The 21,460-nt window shown below is 40.4% G+C and overlaps 1 protein-coding gene and 1 long non-coding RNA gene across 8 annotated transcripts in view; one reads left to right on the forward strand and one right to left on the reverse strand.

The window, feature by feature from the left end:
* Positions 1-500: 500 nt before the first annotated feature.
* GRAMD2B (GRAM domain containing 2B) overlaps positions 501-21,460 on the reverse strand; it is a 121,196-nt gene continuing 100,236 nt past the window's right edge. For 2 of the 6 annotated variants that reach the window (XM_086410552.1, XM_086410555.1), the window contains exons 6-14: positions 19,694-19,789; positions 17,778-17,849; positions 17,585-17,665; positions 14,784-14,895; positions 13,993-14,115; positions 13,295-13,385; positions 10,645-10,749; positions 5,107-5,200; positions 501-1,727 (exon numbers count right to left, since the gene is read on the reverse strand). In XM_086410552.1, coding sequence (XP_086266678.1) covers positions 1,686-1,727; positions 5,107-5,200; positions 10,645-10,749; positions 13,295-13,385; positions 13,993-14,115; positions 14,784-14,895; positions 17,585-17,665; positions 17,778-17,849; positions 19,694-19,789 — 816 coding nt within the window. In that variant the 3' untranslated portion in view covers positions 501-1,685. Of the gene's footprint in view, positions 1,728-5,106; positions 5,201-10,644; positions 10,750-13,294; positions 13,386-13,968; positions 14,116-14,783; positions 14,896-17,584; positions 17,666-17,777; positions 17,850-19,693; positions 19,790-21,460 lie in introns of all 6 variants that reach the window. The other 4 variants (XM_086410553.1, XM_086410557.1, XM_086410551.1 and 1 more) reach the window with 2 other exon arrangements.
* Positions 14,023-18,506, forward strand: LOC147368963 (uncharacterized). Of its 2 annotated transcripts, XR_015167003.1 has the most exons (4): positions 14,023-14,138; positions 15,260-15,412; positions 16,837-16,899; positions 17,396-18,506. It is a non-coding gene; the product is annotated as an uncharacterized LOC147368963 (long non-coding RNA). The 2 variants fall into 2 exon arrangements; XR_015167002.1 differs by lacking the exon at positions 16,837-16,899.

Here is a 21,460-nt window from a genome sequence, read left to right on the forward strand (position 1 = left end):
GGCTGACACTCTTGAATCTTTCATGGTTTTAAGTATAAAACACTGACGTAGAACTTTGATAACACCGGACTGTCAGATATGCAAACATTTTAAGAAAAAATAAATACGGTTCCTATTAAAAGAGTATATTTCTTGCCCCACAAGGCCATCAGCTTTAGAAAGATTATCACATTTAATTCTCACAATGACACTTTCCCTTGGTACTTTTATCCTCATCAAAATGGGGCAAAATCACCAAATATCTTGCTTATAGTCACATAATTCAAAAATGAGGACCCAGGAATCATGCATTGATGTTCTGATAACAAAGCTCATTTTCTTTCCCCTGTATTGTTGTAACATAAGAACTTAAATCAATTTTTTTGCAAGTGAATACTAGGGAGGAAAAAAGAATGGGTGATTTGGAAGTAGTAGAGAGGGATGAGAAGCAGTTAAAAAGCAGTTAAAAAGTCTTAGTTACAAGAATTTACAGACTGACAAAAGACAATGTTAGCAAGGTATTTAAACCAATGAGTATTTATTAAAAGCCAGGGGCGCACCAGGTACAAGTCCTGTCCACTAGGCTAACAAATACAAATGATGTAACCAATTCACTTATTAGCTTATCTGATTAAACAAAATACATTTCATAGAAATGATTATAAAATGCATTATAGATAAACAGAATATCTTTTATATTAACAAATCTTAGGGTACCTAAATAATTATTAATAAAAACCAGCCAATCCATATGGTAAATAGAAGTTAGCAAACTACCAGTTATATATTTTAGTCAGCAAAAGAGTAAAGCATGTTATCATCATGCTGATGGGTTTCACCATTAATTATAGACATCCTGTTTCAAAACAAACACAGTCCACCTACAATCTTAAAAATGCAGTATCTTCCATCCAGTATCAAATCACTATTATATATTTTGGTTTAAAGATTAGTTTTGGTTTCAGAGTCAGTATATATTTAGTACTTTAGTCTCAAGTCTCACAGATTCTTGACTTGGGGTGGGTGAGAATTAATCCTACTAAGTATTAATGAGAGGAACAAAACAAAACATAAAATGGGATCGTTTAATCAGCTTTGCCTGATTTTCTTGCCAATACGCAGCTGAGACGTTAAGATACACACGTAACTTAAACCAGAACATAACATCAGAAAGGGAAAAAACCCCAAAACTCAAATGCTACTTGTTTGAAGCAAGTTTGTCCATGAGAATTTTTTTTTTTGCCCTTTTGGAAAGTCATGGCAAATTCTTTAAGGGACTGTATCGAGTTTGTTGGCACATGATTTATCCCTTCCGTTGAAGGCTGGCTAAGGCGGGGATGGATACATGAGAGAAAAGGCTGATGGGTAGGACTGAAAAGGCTGGAGTGGAATATGTTTGCTGACACAGTCACAATAACCTGCCGAACCACAATCATCCAAGTGTCCGCCGGGCCCTTCTGAGACCTCCAGAGACGGGTGTTTTCTTCAGGCACCAGCGCTGAAAACTTCCTCAGAGAGTCAAGGTCAACTTTTATTGCACAGGAACCAGAATTATTCCCCATTCCCCCCTTTCCTGAGCCTGAGACCTCCAAGGGCAAGTGAGGCTGCCCGCCCGCTAGCTCCTCTGGCCAGCAGGGAGCACTCCACCAGAACACCCTGGGAGCACCTACTTGAAGGGAAGTGCGAGGTACTGCGTGGCTTGAGCTTCAGTCACCATTCTCAAGCAGCTTTTGTAAGTTGTTTTGTATCTTGAAATAATAGAGAGAAAAGCTCCTTTTAGTCCATAGAGTGGAGTATACAGTAATGGCGTATTTGCGGGGGTTCATATAATGCTTGAGATTAATCTCTTCTACCTTGAATTAAAAGCTACACATGGGTTAAATTTAGATCAGGCAAATAAATGCACTATCATGGCACAAAACTTTTGGACAGTCCACTTTAAAATGAAAAAAGACAGGGCAAAAAATGAAAGAATGGCACAAAGGTGACGATGTCAGTAGAGACTAAGAGAAATAGAACAAAAACCTTGGCAATACCAGGTGTGACCCAAGTGCACTCAGAGGCAATGGGAGACTGTCGTTGACAAAGCCCATCTGATGGTCTGAATCGGACAAACCACCATATAACATTCCCCAGAAGACAGAATTTCACAGGACACTGCCTAGCTGTGGATCTCAAGACCACAGGATAGTGTTGGGCATTGAAAATGGATTTGGTAAATGTGTGGGTAAACGAATTTGAAAGAATCCAGAGCAGGGTGTTTTTAAGGATCAAGACTGTGAAGGGAATAGGGAACTCTGTGGAACAAGAGAAAGAGAACATAGTCTTCTTTTGCAAGAATATTCTGTGATGTCCTACTGGTATCCACAGAGTAAATGGAGAGGAGGAGGTCTAATAAGTATGTCCCAGGAACTTCATGTATGCTCACCTTAACCACACACACATTCACACACACAGGCAGGTTTTCTATGCAAAGGAGATAAACGGGCAGTTTACAAAAGGAAATCCATATGAAGAATATATGAAATGATGTTCAACCACAATATTAATCAGGAAAATGTAAATATAAACCATGAGATCTGACTTCACACTCGGTCTAGGATGTGGGAGGGGGCCAGAATGGCTTAAGATGGTGTCTACATTAGAGAATCTGAGGAGACATTTGAAGATAATTAGTGAACAAAGTCTTGTGCAAGTAAAAAAAAGAGGAAGGAGTTAAAATATTTTTCAATTTCCCACAGGAATGACTGAAAGGGCAGTGATGCCATGAACAGAAATGGGTAAGATATAAGCAGGCAGATCAGGAGGCTGAGACATGACCAGTCCCTGCGGGAGAATAAAAGAGAGTTGCTGGTGTTGAGTAGAAACAGCCGAGACGTGGCCCCTACCTCCCCATGGCTGCTCCACCTCCGCCATGCACTGCTAGGTCATCACCAGCCTGCCTGGGGAGGGCGGGGCTGGGGGGTACAGCCTGAGTAACAAGCACACGGGTGTGCCCTGGTGACTTTTTATGCCAAGATTCCTATGAGCAATGAGTGCAACTTATGATTATTTATAAGGTCAACACATGCATTTTGACCCTAAATCCCCTCTTTCCGCTTCTGCTTTGGGACACAGGTTTATGTTGGCACCCTAGCCGAGTGGCTGGGTTCTGCGCAAGACGTGGCCAGCTGTCTCTCCTGCTTTCCTGTCCCTCATTACAGAAAGTGTTGTCCCTGCCAGGATCCACAGGAGAATGGAAGAAATGCACAAGAGGGTGGCTGGGTTCTGCATGCTTCCCAGTCCAAAGAACATCACCATGTGCCAGCATGAACAAAAGAGAAAATTATCACTCCATTCTCCAGGTCAGCATGGAAGTCAAACATGTCTAAAGTGAAAGTCACTCAGTCATGTCCAACTCTTTGTGATATAGTCCATGGAATTCTCCAGGCCAGAATTTGGAGTGGGTAGCTTTTCCCTTGTCCAGGGGATCTTCCCAACCCAGGGATCAAACCCAGGTCTTCTGCATTGCAGGCAGATTCTCAACCAGCTGAGCCACAGGGGAAGCCCAAGAATACTGGAGTGGGTAGCCTATCCCTTCTCCAGCAGATCTTCCCGACCCAGGAATTGAACTGGGGTCTCCTGCATTGCAGGCAGATTCTTTACTAACTGAGCTATCAGGGAAGCTCTAAACATGTCTAAGCATTTCATCAAAGAAATTTTATCTTCAATTCTAGCAACTAATGTTTTAGAAAGGAAAACAGTTCTGGTTGCTACTCCATACCTTCTCTAGCTTGATTATGGATCAAAAAGAGAGAATGTCTGAGTCTGCCCACTGATACAGTGATTCAGTGGGAATTATCTGTCATGCCTTGGTTTAGAATAGAAACCTGTGGACTCCTTTGCTCTCCATACTTAAGTGGTTAAGTGCTAGATACCATTTGGTATCACAGGACAAACTTAATTTGACTCATTTGTGTTTTATGTTTCTTCCCAAGTAAGCATAACTGTACTATTATGGAAATCCACCAAATACCAAGCATTTGTGGCAGCAATTAGAATTGAATAATTCACTAAACCTTTCCTGAGATAAGGATCAAAACAAAGCATCAGATGGGAAGGAATAGACATGCTGAAAGAAGAGAGAAGAAATGTTAACAAGGTTTAACTTCAGGATATTTCTGGCTCCCACCATCTTCTCCTGTTTGCCTCACTCTTCAGTGACCTTATCCCCATGTCAGGTATCACTTATCCTTGGGGCCTAGGACAAGAGAATAATTTCTAACCAAGGAGGAAAACCACAAAATCTACTATTAATAATAAGGAAAATGAGCTGAAACCTATTTCTTTGTGGAAAATCCCCTGGCGAGGTTTAGTCATTTCAATGGCTTGTTGCACACCCATGTGTGTGTAACCCCTGCCCTACGGTGGTAGGGGGCCTATAGTACCAACATAAACCTGTGTCCCAAAGCAGAAGCAGAAAAGAGGATTCTGGGTCAAAATGCATGGATTGACATTATAAATAGTCGTAAGTTGCACACATTGCTCACAGGAATCTTAGCATAAAAACTGTCACCAAGCAGTAAGACCAATCTAGATAGCATATTAAAAAGCAGAGACATTACTTTGCCAACAAAGGTCCGTCTAGTTAAGGCTATGGTTTTTCCAGTGGTCATGTATGGATGTGAGAGTTGGATGGTGAAGAAAGCTGAGCGCTGAACAATTGATGCTTTTGAACTGTGGTGTTGGAGAAGACTCTTGAGAATCCCTTGGACTGCAAGGAGATCCAACCAGTCCATCCTAAAGGAAATCAGTCCTGAATATTCATTGGAAGGACTGATGTTGAAGCTGAAACTCCAATACTTTGGCCACCTGATACGAAGAGCTGACTCATTTGAAAAGACCCTGATGCTGGGAAAGATTGAGGGTGAGAGGAGAAGGGGATGACAGAGGATGAGATGGTTGGATGGCATCACTGACTCAATGGACATGAGTTTGAGTAAGTTCTGGGAGTTGGTGATGGACAGGGAAGCCTGGCATGCTGCTGTCCATGGGGTTGCAAAGCGTCAGACATGACTGAGCGACTGAACTGATTGACTGAGGCAGTAAGTATAGTGACTGCCCCAACACAGGAAAGAAAGCACTCACCTTTTCTAATCTCATTATGTTAGCTGTAAGCTCTTGGCACAAGGCTTCCACATTTAACTGTACTTGTGACCCCAGGCCAGATGGTGCTGTCTGTCTGTAAGAACCAAGAGAAAAATTACTGTGGGCAGGAATGGCAAAGAAACAAGTGGAATGAACACATTTTAAATTTATCTGAACAGAAAACTAGGTTATAATAGAAGACAGTGTGCATTTAACCTGCTAACATCAGAAAGGCCCTGCAGTAATCTACAACTCCAGACTAGATGTTTAGGAGACTAATTCTACAAAGATCAGCTGGAAATCTCTTAAGCTATTTTTGTCTAAGTGGCTGTGTTGTACCTCGGCTTCCAAACAAGAATCAATTATTCTCAAGCATGTGGTTTCTTAGACTCCTTTTATTAACCGCTGATACTTCCTCTCTGTCCATGATGGCATGCATTTTTAAGGACTATTGCTTTTCTCAGTCATATTAGTACTGTTTATGGGAGAAGCAATCATTTACACTAGAACTTTCATGTTTGAGCTTCCCTGGTGGTTCAAACGGTAAAGAATCTGCCTGCAATGCAACAGACCCAGGTTCAATCCCTGGGTCAGGAAGATCCCCTGGAGACGGGAATGGCAACCCACTCCAGTGTTCTTGCCTGAAGAATTCCATGGACAGAGGAGCCTGTCTTTAATCAAATTTCTGTTGATGTATGTGACTTCTGTATTTCCTTCCTTGAGACCTGCCATATAAATGTTAATTGCCCTTGTCTAGTAATATAACTGATTATTCACTATTTACCACTCGAGTGTTAAAGGCATGGGCTCTTACTCTGGGGTCCACTGGGGTCCTATACCAGCTAAAACTGTAGGACATTTAGAGATATGTATACATTTTCCTGGAGAGCTGCTCAAAAACCATTGATCAGATTTTCATGTTAAGGTCAAGCACCATGGTTTGTATTTTCTCTGTTTCTTGGTTGTAATTTAATTTTAGCTGTAAAGTTGTTTTTTTTTTTTTAAGTATAGTTGCTTTACAGAATTTTGTTTTTTGTCAAACCTCAGCATGAATCAGCCATAGGTACACATATATCCTCCTCCCTCCCATCTCCCTCCCCATCCACTCTAGGTTGATACAGAGCCCCTGTTTGAGTTTCCTGAGCCATACAGCAAATTCCTGTTGCCTACCTATTTACATATGGTAATGTAAGTTTCCACGTTACTCTTTCCATACATCTCACCCTCTCCACCCCTCTCCCCATGTCCATCAGTCTGTTCTCTGTGTCTGTTTCTCTATTGCTGCCCTGTAAATAAATTTTTCAGTACCATTTTTCTAGATTCCATATATATGTGTAGAATATGATATTTATCTTTCTCTTTCTGACTGACTTCTCTGTATAACAGGCTCTAGGTTCATCCACCTCATTAGAACTGACTCAAATGTGTTCTTTTTTATGGCTGAGTAATATTCCATTGTGTATAGGTACCACAATTCTTTATCCATTCATCTGTCCATGGACATCTAGGTTGCTTCCATGTTCTAGCTGTTGTAAACAGTGTTGCGATGAACAATGGGATACATGTGTCATTTTCAATTTTGGTTTCCTCAGGGTATATGCCTAGGAGTGGGATTGCTGGGTCACAACTTAGCTGCTACTGCTAAGTTGCTTCAGTCGTGTCCAACTCTGTGCGACCCCATAGACGACAGCCCACCAGGCTCCCCTGTCCCTGGGATTCTCCAGGCAAGAACCTTGGAGTGGATTGCCATTTCTTTCTCCAATGCATGAAAGTGAAAAGTGAAAGTGAAGTCGCTCAGTCGTGTCCAACTCCTAGCAGCCCCATGGACTGCAGCCCACCAGGCTCCTCCGTCCATGGGATTTTCCAGGCAAGAGGACTGGAGTGGGGCGCCAGTGCCTTCTCCGTCTTCCATAGGGGCTGTATCAATTTACATTCCCACCAACAGTGAAAGAGCGTCCCCTCTTCTCCAGCATTTATTGTTTGCAGACTTTTTGGTGATGGCCATTCTGACTGCTGTGAGGTGATAGCTCATTGTAGTTTTGATCTGCACTTCTCTAATAATGTGTGATGTTGAGCATCTTTTCATGTGCTTGTTATAAGCTGTGAAGTTTTTAGATGGCACTAATTGGTCTAATTTATTTTACATAGGATCCATTTTTGAGCCATAGATACTTGGTAACTTATTGATGATTATCTAAATGTTAAGAAAGCAAACATGTTTTTCATTGAGCAGAGGTGAAACAGTTTTTTCTTTAACCTTGATCCATAGTATCAAAGTCTTATATCCCAGAAAGGAAACTGAGTTTAAATCTTAAAAAATATACGTATTATTTATTTATTTGGCTGTACTGGGTCTTAGTTGCAGCATGTGGGATCTAGTTCCTTGACTACGGACTGAATCCGGTCCCCTGCATTGGAGTGTGAGGGCTAGCCACTGGACCACCGGGGAAGTACCTGGTGAAATCTTTTGGTTTCTAAACGAGGGATATGAGACTCAAGGTACTGATTTATCCACATGAAATTCTGATAGTCCACAGGCTGTGAACCCACTAACAAAGCTAGTACAATGTATATATTAAAAAAAAATGGTTCTGTACCAATGAAAGCAGATTACAAGTGTGGGTTTAGCTACCTGGGCAGCATGGATGGATGACCCTGGATAAAGTAAGATACAGAGGAAATTCAGGTTCTGTTAAATTACTCTATTAACAGACTTTCCCATCATAGATGTTCCCTGACCTCATGTCATATGTGACCTCTATGAGTTTCCTTTTAAATGATTGTTTTTCAGACTGTTACCTCCTCTTGGGTTGACTAAATAGTAGAATAAATATTCCATTTGACTTTCATTAATAGAATTTCCCCCTCATTGTCACCAAGTTAATTAAATGATAACAGGACAGGAGGTACATTTCCCTAATAAAATCACTTATATCATTTATAGTGAACTAATACTAATAGTTTACAGTAATGTAGAGTCACCTTCTAGCTCTAGGTGTATTATTAACATTCTGAACAACATGGGAGAGAGTAAGGGCAGGGTATAAATCTGTCCCAAACCATTCATTAGACTTCTTATTATTGCTTCAAATGTATGTTCATGGTACAGAAATAACCTGTGTAACAGCATACACATAAGCCATAGAACAAAACTTTTAGGTAACTGTTACGAGTGTCAAGAAAGGCCCCAGAATGATATAGCATAATAGTTCTTAAAGTGTAGACCCCAGACCAGCACCAGAAGCTTGGAGAATGGGCCCTGCAGTCTATTTTAATAAGCTGTCCAGATGATTCTGATACACAATGAAAATATACTGACTCCCTTCTCAGTTATTCCTTACATGCAAGGAACCACTGGTAGACTAAGTTTCTATGGTCATATAGACCTGAATCCTGATTCTGTTATTTCTTTTTTTTTTTTTTACAAACTATTTCTCTGAGTCTCAGTTTTCTCATCTGTAAAGGAGGGAATAACACCTATCTTATAGGATTACTTCCCTAGTGGCTCAGACGGTAAAGCGTCTGTCTATAATGTGGGAGACCCGGGTTCAATCTCTGGGTTGGGAAGATTCCCTGGAGAAGGAAATGGCAATCCACTCCAGTACTATTGCCTGAAAAATCCCATGGACAGAGGAGCCTGGTAGGCTATAGTCCATGGCGTCACACAGATAATACTATTTAGAAGCACTTTTTCAGCTAGATGGATATGTCTGGGTTTGTCACAGGGATTAAGGGAACAAGACTACAGACCTCACAGAGTAAATTTCTCCCAGCATATATCTGAACCACAACCCCTCAGGATCAGAAACTGGATTTGGGCTTCCCTGGTGGCTCAGATGGTAAAGTGTCTGCCTGCAATGTGGAGACCTGGGTTCGATCCCTGGGTCGGGAAGATCCCCTGGATAAGGAAATGGCAACCCACTCCAGTACTCTTGCCTGGAAAATTCCATGGACAGAGGAGCCTTGTAAGCTATAGTCCACAGGGTCGCAAAGAGTCTGGCAAAACTAAGTGACGTCACTTCACTTCTTACAGGGTTATGGTGAAGATATGATGAGAGAACATTGTTGGTGTGTGAAAGTATCTATTTCAACAGTTTCTCTAGCACATGATACATACTCTATAAAGAAATATCTCTACTTTTAAAACTTTAGCTAGCAGTACGCTTTTATTTTACTTTTTAGGGAATGTGTCAAAATCCTCATGTAAATGGGTTTATTGGAAAGACTGCTATGTCAATAGATTTAATTCAGTTCAGTTCAGTTGCTCAGTCGTGTCCGACTCTTTGCAACCCCATGAATCACAGCACGCCGGGCCTCCCTGTCCATCACCAACTCCTGGAGTTCACCCAGACTCATGTCCATCGAGTCAGTGATGCCATCCAGCCATCTCATCCTCTGTCATCCCCTTCTCCTCCTGCCCCCAATCCCTCCCAGCATCACAGTCTTTTCCAATGAGTCAACTCTTCGCATGAGGTGGCCAAAGTACTGGAGTTTCAGCTTTAGCATCATTCCTTCCAAAGAAATCCCAGGGCGGATCTCCTTTAGAATGGACTGGTTGGATCTCCTTGCAGTCCAAGGGACTCTCAAGAGTCTTCTCCAACACCACAGTTCAGAAGCATCAATTCGTCGGTGCTCAGCCTTCTTCACAGTCCAACTCTCACATCCATACATGACCACAGGAAAAACCATAGCCTTGACTAGACGGACCTTTGTTGGCAAAGTAATGTCTCTGCTTTTGAATATGTTATCTAGGTTGGACATAACTTTCCTTCCAAGGAGTAAGCGTCTTTTAATTTCATGGCTGCATTCACCATCTGAAGTGATTTTGGAACCCCAAAAAAAAAAGTCTGACACTGTTTCCACTGTTTCCCCATCTATTTCCCATGAAGTGATGGGAACGGATGCCATGATCTTCATTTTCTGAATGTTGAGCTTTAAGCCAACTTTTTCACTCTCCACTTTCACTTTCATCAAGAGGCTTTTTAGTTCCTCTTCACTTTCTGCCATAAGGGTGGTAATTAGTTGGGGCCTATTAAAAATACTGTGGTAGAAAATCTTTACAGACACATTCAGTGAATTACTGGTCACATGGATCTTTATAGTGGTCAAGAGTTTTATAAATAATGAGTTCCTATAAAGAGCTATAAATGATGAAATGTGCTGAGTTACTTGAATTGCTTCTTTTATATGAATGACTTGACTCACTGCCATTTTACAAAGATAAACTTGAATATTTTAATAAATGGGCCAAGGTCACAACGGAGCTTAGGATAAGAGAACAAGATAATGTAAAATTAGGCTTGTTTCTTGCCTTCTTGTTGGCAACACTATAGCAAGTCAAAAACATGCAGAGTCAGGTCATTCATTTTTTTCTCCAGGGTCCACCTACCTCTTTATTTTCTACATGTACACTTAGCAAAATGTCTCACACAGAATGTATCCTCAATTAATGCTTGCCAGAAGGATGCCATGCTCAGGTCAAACATTATACCAATGTGAAAAGCAAGCAGAAGACAGCACTGGAGGGAACTGTCTTACTCAGTCTGATGGGTGTCCACAATGGAGGTTAGTGACCCCAGCTGCTCCTCCAGAGTATTAATTCTGTATCTCATGTAGAAGGTCGAGATGATCAGTGCACAGACACTGGAAAGGGATAAAAGAGAAATCATCAATTGGTTAATGGCCAGGGCCTGACTGATGTTCCTAAAGAAGAAATGTAAACTCTGTACATTTGAGGCAAGGAATTTACCCAAACTAACTTGACTACAGAGACTTTAGAAAGGTCATTTTTTTTTTTTTAACAGACTGATGCTTGCACCATACTTTAGAACTAGGATATTAAATTCTCTAGTCCCTCAATTTACAAATAATGGCCATTTAGGAGTCTTACTCAAAGCCAGCCAATGTAGATTGTCAAGCTGGGGCTCCTCCTCCCGCCAGGTACTGTCGGAAGTCCTGGCCAGGGAGTGTCTGGTCTTGTGATTCACAAATTCCCTGCTTTATCTGAAAACCAAACTGGGCACATCCTCCTCGGTTGTGAGCAACAGCTTCGAACTGGGTCAGGCTATTTTCAGAAGAACAACTGGTTACAGAGAGGAAGCTGAGGGGGGATTTAAAAAAAGTCAATGCCTAAGTTTTTATTGAAGGGGATTAGTTGATTTACAGTGTTGTGTTAATTACTGCTGTACAGCAAAGTGATTGTTATACATATATTTATATTTTTAGAAACAGTCTTTAATACTATTTTTTAATATTCTTTTAAAATATTTTCCATTTTTTCAACATTCTTTTGTATTATCCTGTGGTTTATTATAGGATATTGAATATAGTTCTCTGTCCTATACAGTAGGACTTTGTTGTTTCTCCTATACAATTATATTTTATAACTGTATATAATTTGCATCTGCTAACCCCAACCTCCCACTTTATCCCCCCACCCTCTCTCTCTTAGAAACTACCAGTCTGTTCTCTGTGTTCATGCTGCTGCTGCTGCTGCTAAGTCGGTTCAGTTTCGTCCGACTCTGTAAGACCCCCATAGACAGCAGCCCACCAGGCTCCACCATCCCTGGGATTCTCCAGGCAAGAACACTGGAGTGGGGTGCCATTTCCTTCTCCAATGCATGAGAGTGAAAAGTGAAAGTGAAGTCGCTCAGTCGTGTCTGACCCTGTGCGGCCCCATGGACTGCAGCCCACCAGGCTCCTCCGCCCATGGGATTTTCTAGGCAAGAGGACTGGAGTGTGGTGCCATCGCCTTCTCCCTGTGTCCATGAGTCTGTTTCTATTTCACAGATAGGTTGATTTGTGTCATATTTTAGACTCTGCATTTAAATGGTATCGAAATGATATTTGTCTTTCTGACTTACTTAGTATATAATCTCTAGTAACATCCATGTTGCTGCAAATGGCATTCTTTTTTATGGCTATTATTCCATTGTGTGTGTATACACCATATCTTTTTACATTCATCTGCTGATGGACATTTAGGTTGCTTCCATGTCTTGGCTACTATGAATAGTGCTACTAAGAACATAGGAGTGCATGTGTCTTTTTGAATTATAGTTTCGTCTGGAGATATGCCCACGAATGGGATTGCCGGATCACATGGTAGTTCTATTTTTAGTTTTCTGAGGAAACTCCATACTGTATTCCACAGTGGTTGCACCAGTTTACATTCCCACCAACAGTGTAGCAGGGTTCCCTTTCTCCACACTCTCCAGCATTTCTGGGCTTTTTAACAATGGCCATCCTGACTGCTGTGAGGTGGTATCTCACTGTAGTTTTGCATTGCAATTTTCTAATAATTAGCAGTGCTGAACACCTTTTCATGTGCCTCTTGGCCATATGCAGCTGTTCTTTGGAGAACTATCTATTTAGGTCTTCTGCCTATTTACCAATTGTGTTGTGGTTTTTTTTGTTGTTGTTGGGTTGGATGAACTGTTTGTGTATTTTGGAAATTAAGCCCTTCTTGTTCACATCATTTGCAAATACTTTTGCCAATCTGTGGGTTTTAATTTTGTTTACAGTTTCCTTTGCTGTGGAAAAGCTTGTAAAATTTTGACTAGGTCCCATTTGTTTATTTTTGTTATTATTTCTATTGCCTTGGGAGACTGAGCTAAGAAAACATTGCTAAGGATGTTTTGCCCATGTTTTATTCTAGGAGTTTTATGGTGTTATGTCTTATGTTTAAGTCTTTAAGCTATTTTGAGTTTAGTTTTGTGTATGGTGAGATGGTGTGTTCTAACTTCATTGATTTACTTGTAGCTGTCCAATTTTAAGGGGATGACATTTTAAAGTTGTTTTGGTTTCTAACCGGAGGACATTGGATAGATGAAAAAATAAACAAGAACAAAGATGCATCATATTTCAGGCAACAATTTCTCTACTAAGAGTATCTACTCAGAACTTAGTCCTGGATCTGGCATATTTTGCTCTTTTTTCTTCCCTTCTCCGCTATTTATTTAAATAAAAAGGGATGAATATGAAAACATGACCTAAGTTTAAGAAAAAAATATTGAAGTGGGAGATGAAAATTGACCCCCGAAAGATCTGGGTCATATTAGAGACATTAGACATTCATGGCTCTTGACAACGTGAAGAGATTTTTCCTTTAGTGAAATGAATCATTTTCTTAAGTCATTAACAGTAAAATACAAGTCTTAAGTCATTCACAATAAATACATTTACTTACACAATTGCATAGAATATAAGAATATGGTGGAGAGTTGGACATTTCTCAGACTTTACTCTGGGTATGATTCCAGTGGTTTCTGACTGACCTGCTGAATGGAAAACAAAATACATGTTTTAAAGTGATAACATATCTCCTTCATGCAGCAGTATCCTTATAGGGAAGAAGTACTTGAGAGACAGAATTATTTCCAGGCAATTGGAATCAGAGAAAATACTACCTAAAGCCTTCCAGTTTTCATTTCAATCAGTAGTTACAATTCCTTCCCACATGTTTCATTCAGTATATATTTGTTGAGAGCCTTCTCTGTGCCAAGCCTTGGGATAGTGAGTGACTGGTGAACAATAGAGACCCCAGCCTTGATCTCCTACCGGGACAACCGGTGACCAGTTATGATAATAATCAGTAAATAATAATTAAGTAATTTAGTTTTATGGGTAATTTTTGAATCATAGTCTCAATGTATTCAGAATGATGAAAGGTCCTCTACAGAAGCTATTCATCCTTGCATCCCTTACAGTAAAGCACAGAACTGGGTACTGTCTGTTGAGTGAATAAATGAACTAATATGCAAAGACCTACAGCAGGAAGAGAGGAGAGGGAACAGGAAAGGCAGTCATAAAGTGAAACATGAGGACCTTTTAAAGTTACAAGCAGATGCCCCCACTACCCACCTGGCATCATAATCCGTTCCTTACCATGCCCAGGGAGACTCTTGGCTTTTCCCTCAGGTACTCTGTTCACAAGGGGATCTGCCCGAGTTGGTTTTGCTTCTCCCTTGGAGACATTCAGAACTGTCTGGGATTCTGTCACGTGGAAATCTACCAAGATGAAACAGGGCTGGGTAAGTTTTCCCTCCAGTGCGTTGACACACGTAGGATCAACCACAAAGCAAATCAATCCCTGAATATACACATAATGGTCAGGAATATAAATGGATCTTCTCACAAGCTGGTTGAGTGGTTTGGGGATGAAATTCAATGTTTAAGCAAATAAGAAATAAAACGATACAAAGGCAGTTTGTCCTTATCCCACTGACTCATGGGGATCATTCGGCTATAATAATTAATAATATTATAAAGAAGAGGTAAGAAAATATTGCATGTTTCTGTCTTTCGACCACTCCAATATTATGTCTATTTGAGAGATGATTTCCCCCTCCAACCCCGACACCACACAGCTTGTGGGATTTTAGTTCCCCAACCAGGGATTGAACCTGGGCCCTCTGCAGTGAAACCGTGGAGCCTTAACCACTGGACCATCAGGGCATTCTCAAAGAGACATTTATTACATGCATTTAAACAGAAATGGGTTTTTACCACACAGGCAATTCGTTTCCCTTGAACTTTCAAACTACCCTTTGTTTAGAGTCCCATTTTAACTGTAAGCTCAGAAGCTGTGTTGTTTATTGGTTGGTTTTGTTTTCGGTTGAGGTAAGGATGTTTTGTGGAGAATTACATTTCAGTAAAGATACAAAAATCTCCCAGACCTCGAGAGTTCTCAGATTCAGGGGTCTGAGATCCAGAACTACTGTATCCTTCCATGTCTTGCCTTCTTCTGCGCACCACTCCATCCAGATCTGAGAATTCATCATTGAAATCCTGAAGGGAAATAATGAAATGCAAAGAGGCCCATTATCCTTTATTCAACATGTAGGCCTTTCACTTAGGCCTGACCTATAAAATACAAATAAGGAAGGATTACCCCATCCTACTGGGTTTCCTCAACAGATCAGAGTATCTGATTGCTGATTTTCTGGGCAGTCAGAACTCTGTTAACACACAGTGGCCAACTTGTTTGAAACAACAAATGTCTAGGGAAAAAACTGGAATGCTAATGGCAGAAAAGCTTCCGGGTAAAGCTGGAGAAGTCTCATTTGCATTTTGTAATGAGAAAAAGTGACTGAAATACATATATATAACAAAAAAGTTGCCAGAAAGTTCTAAATGTATGTTCTAAATGCAGAGTCCTTTGGAACGCAAGGAGATCAAACCAGTCAATCCTTAAGGAAATCAACCCTGAACATTCATTGGAAGGACTGATGCTGAAGCTTCAATATTCTGGTCACCTGATATGAAGAGCTGACTCAACGGGAAAGACCCTGATGCCGGGAAAGAGGTGGGTGACAGAGGATGAGATGATTGCATGGCATCACTGATACAATGGACATGAGTTTGAACAAATTCCTGGAGATGGTGAAGGACAGGGAAGCCTGGTGTGCTGCAGTCTCTGGGATCACAAGAGTCAGATGTGACTTAGTGACTGAACAACAACAAATGCAGAGAAAGGTTTTTTCAAATTATAGTTTTAACAGAGGTATTGGAAACAGAAAAGGGAAAATGGCTTAAGCAAACTGGACACTGAAGGGAGAGTTTTAGCTTTTTTCTTCCCTCAAACAAATCAAAACAGGGTCAGTAACATACTTCTAAATGACAGAAGGGTTATACAGGAGTGTGGAGTTGGGAAAAAGTGGGATGTTTTTGCTGTGTACCCTACTTGTTCCCCAAAGTGCTGAAGAAATGAAGAGACAAGAGGCGTCACTAAAATGTGCCGGTGAAAGTACAATTAAGCGATTAGGCAAAGGTACAGTTAGGCGAGCTTTTCACAATTTATTTAGCGACCAAGTGAAGAAAAGGAAACATGGCCTGTAAGCAAATTACCAACATTTCACCTTCAATTAGCTGTCTCTTGATCATTTCAACAGCCATTGCAACTTCATGCAAGAGTTTATGGGGGAAGGAAAATTAAACAATTCAAATCTCCTCAATTTAATAAGTATTAATGGAATGCCTACCATAGATCAGGCAGTATGCAAAGCTCCATACCTATGATTTCATGACTGCATTTAATTTTCACAGCCATGTAAGGAGCTTGGCATTTTACCAGATGAAGAAACTGAGTCAGAGTAATTAAAGAGCTTGCCTGATGGCATAGCTCAGCTGGGTGGAACTGAGATTTGAAACCAGGTTTGATGGATTCCAAATCATAAGTGTTTTATCCTATTTCTCACTGTTTTTTTAAGGTAGATTTTTTTTTTAATTGAGATAAAATTCACCGATTTAAGTATACAATGTAGTGGTTTTCAGAATAATTAGATTATTGTACAACCATCACCCCTGTCTTATTTCTTGATATGCCCATCTCCCCACCAAAAGAAACTCTTTATCCATCATCAGTCACTCCAGTTTCTCCCTCCTTTCGTCCCCTGGTGACCACCAATGCATTTTCTGTCCCTATGGATTCATCTATTCTGAACATTTCATATAAATGAATCATACAATATGTGGCCTTTTGTGTCTGCCTTCTTCCCCTTAGCATAATGTGTTCAAGATTTATCCATGCTGTATTATGTATTGATAGTTCTTCCTTTTAGGTCAAATAATATTTCACTATATAGATATATTACATTTTATTTATCCATGTATCAGCTGATGGGTATTGGGGTTGCTTCTACTTTTGGGCTGTGATGTATAATGCAGCTATGAACATTCTGGTTTAAGTTCTTGTGGGAACATGTTTTCAATCCCAGTACTTTTTAACAGCTCTGAAAAAAAAATAAAGATGTGTAGATGCTGAAACTCTGGACTCATCCCACTTCACCAAAGGTATTAAAACATTTAACAATCATCAATTCGGGAATAACCATTTGAACAACATGGCTGGGACTTCTTGGTCTTATATTATACCATCTCAGGTATAAATCTTATACAAATTGGGGGGAGCTATTTCCCATTAGAGATTTACGCTATAGTCAAAACGTCTAAGGGAATCAAAGAATCTCTCTGCCTTTCACTTGGGCATTACAGCTTTCTTCTTCCACAGTTATTTCTGGGTATCCCTCATCATCTACTAAGCTGTAAAATCTTTGAAGGCAAGAACTAGTTTTGATTTTTCCTGGTGTCTTTATGGCTATACTATGCTAGCATGGTGCCTTGAACGCAGAAGACGTTCAATGATTTGTGGGACCGAATCATGCCCTCCCCAAATAAATTGGTGAATCCCTCTAAACAACACTGATAAATACATCAAGATTTGATGAATACCTTTGTGGGCCTGTAACTGGCCAAGTCAGCCAACTAACCTGTTTCTTTTCTTTTGCAGGATGGCTCTTCAATTACCTGAATAAGTTTATGACTTCCTATGGTCCTCTCTTCTTCAGGACAGAAATGCCCTCTTCAACTCTGCCTCAGACACCATGGTCCTACGTTCCTCCCACACCCTGGTCATGGTGTAAGGAGCAGAGCCACTGTGGGACCTTCTTGCACTGTGATCATTATGTAGGCAACTCACCAGAGGCAGAGATGAAGGGCGGTCTGCCCGGAAACTGTTTTCAAGAGAAGATGGACTGGGACCACTGCCAATACCTGTATTCTGAAATTATTGAAACAAAATTATTTTTACAAAATGGAAAAACCAGATCAACTCCCAAACTAAGAAATATAGAAGAGAGAGAGCAGCTGAGGCTCAGAGATGTCATACTCACTTCTAAGTGTCCACACACAGATTTCAGTAGTTTGTAAGTTGAATCTCTGGAGAGTAAGGAGACAAATATGTACTGAAAAACAAAATAATAATTATTAACAGATACTGCTTGACTAGATAAGAGTTAAAAATTTTTTCTATCCATATTTTTTCAAACAATGTAGCCTATATTCTATATAGAGTCTATACTCTCCTTCCTCTCACCCACACATAGAGTTTTTATTCCATTCCTGGAATAAAGTGGATATGTTCTCCCACAATAGCAACAAAACTCTCAAACCGAACTTAAATAATAGAGAAATGTATAGCAAAAGGAAAGCTCTGATACCCTAACCTTGGTGCCCCAGACAAGCTTGGACAGAAAGGGACCTGAATAGTAAAGAAAGGCCCGTGGTGTTTTTGCCAAGTCCTCTTTTAAGTCTCTCTCCCGCCCCTCCCCACCTCCTTTTGAGAAGGTATTTAACAGTTCCCAAGGGTCTGCTGTCTCTGCTCTGACCTAGATTTCCATTGAAAATTTCCCAGCCGCTCTAACAGGCTCATTTTTTTTCAAGCCACTTCCAGATTCTTTCTTGCACAAATATGGAGATTTCCTAGTGGACGCTTATAAGTAAGTTATGAGAAAGAAGTAAAGTCAGAGCTAGACAAGTCATTTGGAGACAAATAACATAAGGAAAAATGATTTTACCATCAACCACATGTTAACAATAAAAAGGCTCACTCTTTTTCCATCTGTTCGAGTCACACAGTCTTTTCACACTCGCTTTCCAAAGTTTGTGACTACCCTCTCTTGCTCACCCATGAGAGAACTTGATATACTTTCCAAGCAAATACTGTATTCCAAAGTAGTTAACATGATGGGTTCTGGCGGTAGGTGGACCGAGTTGCAAATTTTGGCTCCTTTACTTACCAAGTGGGTGACACTGGGCAAATTGCTTACTTAATGCCTCTTAGTTTCTGTTTTCTTAACAGTCCCTACCCTCATAGTATGGCAGTGTGGAATAAACGTGTACATACAAGGAAAGTATCTTGTGTTTGTCTGGCAAGAAGTATCTGATGCTTGCTAGCCATTAGTATTAAAAAAAAAAAATTCTCACAATAGGTATCAGCATATTTCCTAACTCATCAGAATAGCTTATTTTAATCTTCCCTTCTCTTTCCTTCCCTCTTTAAGTTATTTAGTAGGGTTAGAAATTAGCTTTTATGCTTTCAGAAAAACAATAGGGAAAAGATTAAAAAAAAAAATTCAAGTGAAAAATGAGTAACCAAACCATTCCACTGCCTCTCTCTTGCCAAGATGAAAGAAACATTGCTCTCCATGCAAATATTTCAGGTTGTCCATGCCTGGGGTAGCCCAAGGCCAATGACAACTCCAGAACTTCTGTATCAAAGAAGCAGAGAGGGAAGCAGAGAGGGCCTAGACTGGGCCTGAAGCTGCACCCGAATAGCAGACCCCACCTTTATGTTTTCAGGTTGGCTCTGGAGGCACCAATGGAGTTACAGGGAGACTGGCCACCCCCACCCCAGGGACTCCTCCTATCACCCTGCCTCACCCTGTAAGGAAGGCAGTGGTAGTGTTTTAAATAATAATAAAGAAATGAAATATATCCCTTTAGCTTGACCTGACCTGATAGATGTTAGGGAAAGGGAAGTTGGGAAAGAATTTTAATTTTTTGGACCTTGGTCAAGCAAGTATAATGAAGTCAGCAGGAAATTCAAAATAGGCAATGATTAGAATAAATCACCTTGTCAGGGGAAACCACACTATACAAATGTCTGAAACTGTGATTTTAAAAATTAGTCTTCTAGAGTAACTCCCAATTCATGGTATTTATGGTTCAGGGTCTTGGTACTTGGCAAGAGGCCTCTAAGGCAATGAAACCCAGACAAGGACAAAGCAGGGTGCCCACGCGTACTCACCCTGTCTGTGACTGTCGCTATAATCAGGGCATTTGGCACCAAGAGGGCAGTTTTGGTTTTCTTTATCAAGGTTACTGAGAAAGCTGGAATCGAGATCTGAAACAGAATCACTGAGTTAACATGGGTTCAGGCTTCACAGAGCAGCATTCCAAATCTTCATGTTAAAGGAAAAAGAAAAGATAAAACCAACAGCCAGCTCTTCAGTCTCCATGAAGAAAAGGGAATCTTAAAGAGTGGTATGGGTGTGTCACCGAGGTCTCAACCTGGTGTTTGCAAAGCAGGAGGATAAGTGTGGATCACTGAGTCTGTTGAAGGGTTTGGTGGGAAACCTTTATCTTTAGACATGGGAACAGAATGCAAAATGTACAGTCATTTTAAAGGTGATCCTAAGACCCTAAAGAAGTTACGTGCTTGTGGTTACCCACTCTGAGCTCATCTCCAACCACCCTGCTCTCCTCTGTCCTTAGGGGAAGAGGCTGAAAGCACTGGGGTAGCAGATCCATTTGGGGACAGGAATCCTGGTACCTGAATTCTCAGTTCTGTTACTATCTACATGACCGATCCAACCTCGTAAGCTGTCCTTTCTTGGCCTTAGTTCCCTGATTTATAGGGACAGTCTTAACCTACTTCCCAGGATTTTCTGTGGATTAAATGAGATAACAGATGGAAAATACCTAGCACTCAATAAAAATATCATTCATCTGTCTCTTAAAAAAGAGGATGGGTGAAATAAAAGAACTCTTAAGTTCTTTTCTGATTCAAACAATAAGGTAATGACAATTACAGCAGCTACCATTATCAATACCTATTCACTAGATGATAATTTCATTTAATTATGACATTCCTATAATATAGATATAAAGAGATAAGGATGTTTGTTTAGAGAGGTATATGACTTTCACCAGGGCTTTCCTGGTGGCTCAGATTGTAAAGAATCTGCCTGCAATGCAGGAGACCTGGGTTCGATCCCTGGGTCAGGAAGATCTCCTGGAGAAGGGAATGGCTACCCATTCTAGCATTCTTGTCTGGAGATTTCCATGGGCAGAGGAGTCTGGTGGGCTCCAGTCCCTGTGGTCTCAAAGAGTAAGACATGACTGAATGAGTAACACACATGACTTTCTCAGGGTCATAAATAAGTTACAAAGATAGAATCTGAACCAATCTGATCCAAAATAGGGGTTCTTTTTTATACAATGTACTGCAAGAACGTACCAGATGCCATAAATAGTAGATGTTCCTCATATTTTAATCAAACCTGGTTAATTTTTATGAGATCAATCAGGTTTGATCTCAAAGGAAAATGGATCACATTACTTTGATCCCTGAAAACAGAGGCACCCACACTCCTGGTAATAAGGGCCTGAATTTACCCATGGGTGCACACACTCACGTGAACATACATTTTGTAAAAATGCTTTATATATTCTGAAAGAAATCAACAGGGTCAGTTGGAGGGGAGGAGGGCCTTATGCTAGTACTTCCAGCTTGAACGACCAAAACTGAACTTGTAATTTTCTTACGCTTAAATTTAGGATATTTGTGTTCATACTGAGGTTTACAAGATGGAGTTGTTCTACTGCCCAAGATGGGAAGATTATGAAGAAAGAGGGGCTGATCTAAATTAGACACTAGAGGAAAAAAAGCTATTTCACCAAAGAACTCTACCCACAAAACTTTTGAAGTTGGGGAAATAATTCAGAGGCGATACACTGGGATTACTTTGGAAAAAAGAACTTAGTATCTTCCAAGAAAGATGATGATATAACA

This window comes from Bos grunniens, chromosome 7, assembly GCF_055505025.1.
Source record: "Bos grunniens cultivar Pamir isolate PY7600 chromosome 7, Bosgru_T2T1.0, whole genome shotgun sequence".
Taxonomy (NCBI): Eukaryota; Metazoa; Chordata; class Mammalia; order Artiodactyla; family Bovidae; genus Bos; species Bos grunniens.